Source organism: Orycteropus afer, unplaced genomic scaffold, assembly GCF_000298275.1.
Source record: "Orycteropus afer afer isolate SDZICR_OR568_19922 unplaced genomic scaffold, OryAfe1.0 scaffold00157, whole genome shotgun sequence".
Taxonomy (NCBI): Eukaryota; Metazoa; Chordata; class Mammalia; order Tubulidentata; family Orycteropodidae; genus Orycteropus; species Orycteropus afer.
The window spans coordinates 1,266,121-1,273,832 of NW_006921744.1; the positions used below are offsets into that span (position 1 = coordinate 1,266,121).

Genomic DNA, 7,712 nt, shown 5'->3' on the forward strand with positions numbered 1-7,712 from the left:
CTTCAAGGCTCAGGGGTCCAAGATTATCTTCTGTGTCTGTATTTATTGGTTTCCCTTTTCTTTGTTGAAGAGGGTCTGTGCAATCCTTCTGCCTAGTCCGCCGTCTTGCCCCACCTCCTCAATGCCTCTTTTTTTGACTTCAGTATTTGATGGCATCATTCAAAAGGCTGTCACCACACCAAGACTGTGATGGAATTCTCCCATATTTTATAGTTTTAGTTCATTTTCTACATTTAAATGTTTGAGTCCTTTGAGATTCATCCTGGATAAAGGGCGAAATATAGATCCATCTTTATTTTTTTTTAAATGGCACCTAGTTGTGCCAACATTATTTATTGTATTGTTGCTTCATTCCTCTGATTTGAGGAGATGGTTTTATCAAATACTAAATTTCTGTATGGACTTAGGATTATGGGCTTTCTCTTGGGCTCCCTGGGTTTTTCCGTTATTGAGGCTTTATACTCTAATGGTACTAGTCATTGTTCTTTATCAGAGTTTTTTGAGTCTGTCCTTTCCATATAAATGGCAATACTATACTTTCACTTAGAGGATTTAGTCTTTCAAAATCTGGCATTTCCCTCCCCTCTTTTTTAAAAATAATCACTTTTAACTACTTATATTGTCAGAAACCATGTATACTCTTTTATGTGTAATCCCTGGACCTGCTAAGATAATTTTGAGCCAGATTTACAATGAACGGACTCCTCATTTTTCACTGCATGACTGGGCACTAGACTTTATTCTGGTTTAAATGGGTCTGAATCAGATTTAGAGAATCATAACTGATTCTATTAGTATTACTACTTGAGCACTTATGTATTTTTCCTAAATGTTTTTTCTAGATTACTTTTCAGAATATAGGCTGTGAGAGAATAACTCTTATGCTATTGTATGTGAACAATCTTATTGCATAGCTGTCATTGGTACACTGTGAAACTGTAAAAGGTTAATTTTTTCTCTAAGATCACCAGGTCATTCTAGAAATAGTAAGAATGGAACAGAGTTGATAACTTTAGGCCAGATTGTTCAATAGCTATCATAGACATCCATAAAAAAATCAGTTGTAGAAACTTACATGTCCCTCTGCAGATGAATGCATAAACAATATACATACATATAATGGAATATTACTCAGCCATTAAAGAGAAATGAAGTCCTGATACATGCTACAGAATGAATGAACTTTGAAATCATTTTGCTGAGTAAAATCAGTCAGTCACAAAAGAGTTATTTTATGACCCCACTTATATGAAGTATCTAAAATAGGCAAATATATAGAGATCAGGTTTATTAGTGGTTGCCAGAGGTGAGAGGGATGAGGAATGGGGGAGTCATTACTCAGGGGGCACTGAGTTTCTGCTAATGGTGGTGGAATAACTGGGAAAAGGGGAGTGGTGATGGTTATAAAACATGATGAATGTAACTGGTGCCACTGAATGACACAAGTAAAAGTTGTTGAATTTTTACTACAAGGAACAAAAATTTTTTTTTTTTTTTTAAAGATTCAAGTTGTAAATGACACATATCCCACAGACTGGAAGACTGAAAGAAGTGGGGATCACCCAAGTCTAAAAGGACTTACTCATGAGGACAATTTATTGACTTGATAATGCCAGGATTTTCATCTTATGTCATCAGTATAGCAGTCTTTAGATCTTATATACCTTTTAAAAAAATTGAAGTGAGATTTACAGAATGTAAAATTTACCATTTTAAAGTGTACAATTCAGTAGCATTTAGTACATCCACTGTTGTGCAAGCACCACCTCTAATTTCAGAACATTTTTATCACCCCAAATAAAACCCTGAACCCATTAAGCAGTTATTCCATATTCCTTCTTCCCTTTCCCCCAGTCCCTGACAAACACCAATCTGCTTCTGTCTCTTTGGATTTACCTATTCTGGATATTCTATATAAATGGAATAATAAACTATGACCTTTTGTGACCTTTAGTGTCAGGCTTCTTTCACTTGGTGTGTTCTCAAGGTTTACCCATGTTGTAGCTACATTCCCTTTTTGAACACACTGTTGTGTTAGTTGCTGTGGAGTCATCTCTGACTCATGGAGACCCCATGTACAACAAAATGAAATGTTGCCCAGCCCTGATTGTTGGTGTCCTCGAGTCCATTTGGGGTATTTTGAATGCCTTCCAACCTACAGAGTTCATCTTCTGGCACTTTATCAGACAATGTAATTCTTTTGTGATCTATTTTTTTTTTTTTTTTAATTGGCTCATTTTTGAACGTAGATCTCTAGGCTTTTCTTCCTAGTCTGTCTCAGTCTAGAAGGGTCACTGAAACCTGTCTACCATAGGTGACCCTGCTGGTATTTGAAATACTGGTGGCATAGCTTCCGGTATCACAGCAACACGCAAGTCACCAGTATGACAAGCTGACAGACTGGTGGTGGTGATACATGGCAGTAATAGTATTTTCATCCTTAGATTAATAAGTATTTGAGGATAGATTATCCATAGGGCTGAGTGTGGGCTCAAAATGTGGGTCAGAGTATCAAAGGATGAAACCTAAGAGGAAAGAAACTAGAGCTTCTTCTGTAGTCTGATACCCTTCCTGACCTGGAGATTCTCCTTAGCTGATTTCTTTCTGTTCAGTCCTTAGATGCCCATGGGTTGTTTTGGATATAGGGAAGGGCTTAGCACAATGCCTGGCATAAAGGAAGTACTCAATGCTATCTTACATGCAGTATTTGTTGTTGTTGTTGTTGTTATATGCCGTCGAGTCGGCCCCGACTCATAGCGACCCCTCCTTGGGTTTCCAAGGCAGTATCACTACGGAAGTAGGATTGTCCAACCTTCCTTCCGAGGAGTGGCTGGTGGGTTTGAACCGCCAGCCTTCTGGTTAGCAGTCAAGTGCCTTAGGCACTATGCTACCAGAGTTCCTACATGCAGTATTAGTCAGTGTTAATTTTTATTTTTTTTCTTAGAATTCAGGACTTTTGGGGAACAGCAGAGGAATGGTGAAGTGTGGGGGCTCTAGGCCTGGAGTCTTAACTCGGCACCTTCATTTCCTAGCCACACGACCTTTGGCAGAATGCTTGTCTTCTCTGGGCAAGTCTGTACTTATTAGAGCAATTAAGAGAATTATGTAACTAATGTAAAGCACTGAACACAATACTTAGCTAACACTAAGTGGTCAACAGATGCTAGTCATTATGATTTGAATGGATCATATGGCTTTGGCTTCAAAATCTTTCCAGTCTTGAGACTTTTCTCTTGGCAAGTTTCCCCTAGCAAGCAGAAACAGCAGAGCCATCCTGTTTAGGAGACCAAAAAAAAAAAAAAAATAATACTGCATCTAAGCACTTGAAGGCACCACTCAGGACACTGAGGATTTGATGAGCACAATTATTTATATTTTGGTTCTTCTGTCAACTAACTTGTGATGTCTCTTTTCTCCCTCTTAAGAGCATCAGAGAGAAAATGATACCTGAATCAACAAAAGGCATATTCTTTGGGGCATATATATTACTTTAAAAAATAAGTATGAAAATACAGTATTCAAAAAACTTTTTGAAAGTATGAGGCATTATTGATAGCTCTGTTGATTGTGGAGCGTTGGTTCCGGATGACTGCTTGCTTTATGTTTTGGGGAACTATTCTTTTGTGGTCCCTAAGTCATCATACATATGGGATCCTCCTGTAGAAAAAGAATGTTCACCAATAAAAAGCAGAGTATTCTCAAACATGGAACACTCAAACACAATGGGAAAAATTCTTATTTCTGATCTATAGGAAAAAAATAAAAAAAGATGCTTTTTGAAGATGGATGCATACCTAGTTGCCTTTGTGGAATAATGTTTCTAAATCCAAAATAATCCCCTTTCCCCTGTCTAATTCTAAACTTTACTGTGGTACCTATAGTTATGGCAATTAGTGATCACGTGGATTTTAAGAAGCAATGTATCCCTAAGAGGAGGTCTGGGAGATGAAATTTTGCCAGTAGATAAGGGCACAGAGGAAAGGGAATATGAACATTCTGGTTGGAAGGCAGACCTGGGGGCAGATGTCAGTGCCAGTAGAGGAAGATCCTGGGACCCTGGTGGCAGGAGAAAGAAAATAAAGGGAAATAGGTGGGGAAAGCAAGAGGGATTAGAGATTGGGAAGTTACTGCCATCAATCCTTTTATATATATGAAAAAAGCAAGAGATTTAATGAACTGTGTAAGTCACTAGGATAAAACTCCTTATTTCTAATTGCATCTATTAATCTACTGGACTTTATTTCTATAATGAATATGGGTCCTCTCATGTTGAAAATTTGAATATTGCTGGAGAAACTCTTTTAAGCCCACTGTAAGAAGAGACATCTTAATATTTCATTTTCTGAAACAAGGCAGCAGATAATGAATGTATATGAATACAATAAACAAATCTCAAAAAAGAATGATACAACTTTTATTTTCCATGGATTTTAAAGATACCTTTGCTACATAGTTTATGTATTTTATGAGATTATATTTTTCCCATTTGTATGAAGTTCAACCTTACACAATTTTAAGGTGATATGTTTGGTAGTGTATCTATAATCTTTAAAAAGTTTAGAGTTTTTGGAATGTACAGTATATGAGGTAAAATCAAGATTACATTAGAAATTGTTTACTCCTGCAATAATTCTGCAGTGAGGCTCAAATGGCAAATACACTATTAAATGACATTTACTATCAAAAATAGCTGTTCATTTTAGTTTACTATGAAAAACATAAGCCACTGTAAACTTCCCACAGTGGCACATTTTACCATTTTAGACATTCAACTATATAGAAATCTCTGGGCGATTACACTCAAACTCATTTGTACTGCCAAATGTGGCACTTTTAAGAAGTTTCTAGAAAACAATCACAATCACGGTTGTTTTTGGGGAAGGTTATCAGCCTATACATAAGCGATTAAATTTAAATAAAATGTAAACATACAGTATATTATAGTGACAGATCATTCTTACCACTCAAAAAGGCCAAGTTTATCCGTTTCTGAAAAGGCCAAGTTTATCTGTTTCTTTTTTGAACAAAGGTTAATTTTTTTTCAACAGCACAGATTCGACATAAAACAATTACACTACATGCCCATTCTAATGGAAGATAAATTCTTCAGAGATCTTCAAAGCACAAAACGTATGTTCCTTTTTTCAAAGACTGACAGAAGTGCCTCGTAATCACTAAAATGCTAATCTCAGCAACTAAAAATTAGTGATTCACTATTCTAAAATTCAAATAATAAATTAAAAAAGCTAGTTACAAGTGTTTTACAGATAACATGTGATAAAACAAGATAGTTTCATTATGAACTGTATATTACTGGCAGTCATTGACATCTATGTAAGATGTACAATGTGGTACTTGACAAAATTCAATCTGATCATCCAGTAACTCACAAATGCAAGCTCACAAAACATCAATGAATTATGCAATTGCAAAGTGCTCTAATGCAACAATAACCACATGCAGTCAACAATTTGGAACAGACATTACATTAAACATTAGTTTTTCAAGAAAGAAAGCAGCTTGAAGTTTACTGGTGCAAATTAATTTTGTCTTCCGATTTGGTGACCCAAACAAAAAGGTTAGGTTTGATTATGAATTCTGATGGTGATGGCAGTAGTTATGAGAGAAGCAGCAAAACTTATGGGAGTTCTTCAAAATTAGCCCATACCAGACAGATGGACTGTGTGTATTATATATGCATATAACACACACACATTTTTATATAACTGGCATGTATAATTGTTGCCTATGCCATATGTGTAGGTGTATACCCTCATACACATACGTATAGGTCAAAGTCTTACATATAGAAGCCAAATTAAACAGGTTTGAAATTCAAAAATGACTTTTAATTATTTTATTTTTTTTAAAAAGCAACTATCTATAAAAGCCCTCTCTTCTTTTCCATGTTTTCAAGACCTGAAGAGGTACTTTATTAGTAAACATTAAAATATTTTTAGGCCAAGTAGACTGCCTGTGCTTTCTTTAAGTGACTTCTCTATAAATTTATGAATCTATACTTGTAATGAAGAACTCCACGTTTATCAAACAAGAAGCTTCTTTTTCTCATGCATATTGTTGCATCCAGTTTTTCTGTTTGCTAAGCTCCTCTAGTTATTCATCATAATCCCACTTACCAAATAATTAAGACAAATGAGGAGGTAGAAATATAGCACTAGATTACTTTCACAGCATCAGACTTTAACATTTTTTGTACAGCATATGTTAGTGTAAATTTTATTCATTCTGAATTTTTCACTTGGTAATAAACAGTGAAAAATTTATTACTGTTACACTTAATGCTGACTGGTCAATATACCAATTATATATTGTTGCCTCTTAGAAAGTTGGTTCTACAAGAAGCATGTAAAAAAAAAAGGCGCCCCAACCAAACAAAAAACACTAAATTTGATATTTCTGTGGCTTGCATTCTAATAAAGTGCCAGCCTTTCTCTAATAATATAAGCATTGTAAATGGCAAAAGTGACGTGCTGTAGTCTTCAATGCCAGTGCTAAATGCCACTGTTTTTGTAAAAGCAATACAGAAATCATTTTAGTACATGACAAAATAAAATATAATAAAACATTAAAAATAAAGTTGTCTTTTCACTTGATTACAAAGTACTGAATGATAAAGGCAATCAAAATGGAAAAGAATGCAAATAGCACGAGGATGATGGCTGCACACTGCTCGTCACTGAGGGCCCGCCGGCGCCTCGTGCTCTCCACAGTGTCTCGGTTGGTCATGGCTGGCGGGTCAGTCCTCTGAGAGATGAAGAGCACTGTGGTACTGTAGGGACCTACGAGGTCCTGGTGCCCCACAGGGTCTTGGCACTGGCGAATGGCACACACACGGAAACGGTATTCACAGTTCAGCTGAGGGCTTGAATACCGGAATGAAGAGTCAGGACCTTTGTAAATCTGTTGCAAAAATTATGTGAAAATATTATGGGTTAAAATCTGTATATAAACTGGCTTGTTTCAGAATTATTATTATTTTTTTATTGTGATTTGGGTGAAAATTTACAGAGCAAATTCACTTTCCATCCAGCAATTCACATACGCTTTGTCCCATGACAATGACCACAGTTTACCACAATGCAACAGCTCCCCTCCCACTTCCTCCCCATAGTTACCTCTTCCCTCTGTCCATCCCTCCATGCACTCCTGCCCCCTAAGCTGTCTCCCTGTGCATAAGCAGCCCTTCTTTCTCCCATGATTGTTCTAAGGAGTGTATCTACCTCAGGTAAGTATTCAACTCATATGCCTGTCTTTTGTTTGGCTGGAAACCACAGGTGTGGGTTCAACTCCAGACCTGAAGGGCAGCTAGGGGGGATAGTCTCAGTGGTTCCACCAGGCTCTCTCAGACCAGCAAACCTGGTCCACACCCCCCTTTTTTTTCTCCAAGTGATTTTGAGTTTTGTTCCACATTGTTCTCCCTCTCTATCAAGGATCTCCTACATAGATCCCCTTCCAAGTGGGTGACAGTGGTAGCCGGGTACCAACTAGTTCTTCTGGTCTCAAAAGTTGTATAGGCTGCAGATCGGATGGTGTACCAGTCGCTAGGACTAATTGTTTGCATGAATTTTTGTTTTTCTTCATTCTTTGCTCGGGATGAGGAGAGACCCATCATTGCATCTAGATGGCAGCTTGCTAAGATCCCAGTCGCTACTCACCAAAGTAGGAGGTGGAACAATGTTTTGTATAGTATG

General features: G+C 37.0%; 1 protein-coding gene across 1 annotated transcript in view; it reads right to left on the reverse strand.

The window, feature by feature from the left end:
* Positions 1 to 6,606: 6,606 nt before the first annotated feature.
* FNDC3A (fibronectin type III domain containing 3A) overlaps positions 6,607 to 7,712 on the reverse strand; it is a 341,318-nt gene continuing 340,212 nt past the window's right edge. Inside the window, 1 exon segment of the mRNA XM_042781725.1 lies at positions 6,607 to 6,921. Within this exon segment, the coding sequence (XP_042637659.1) occupies positions 6,607 to 6,921 (315 nt within the window).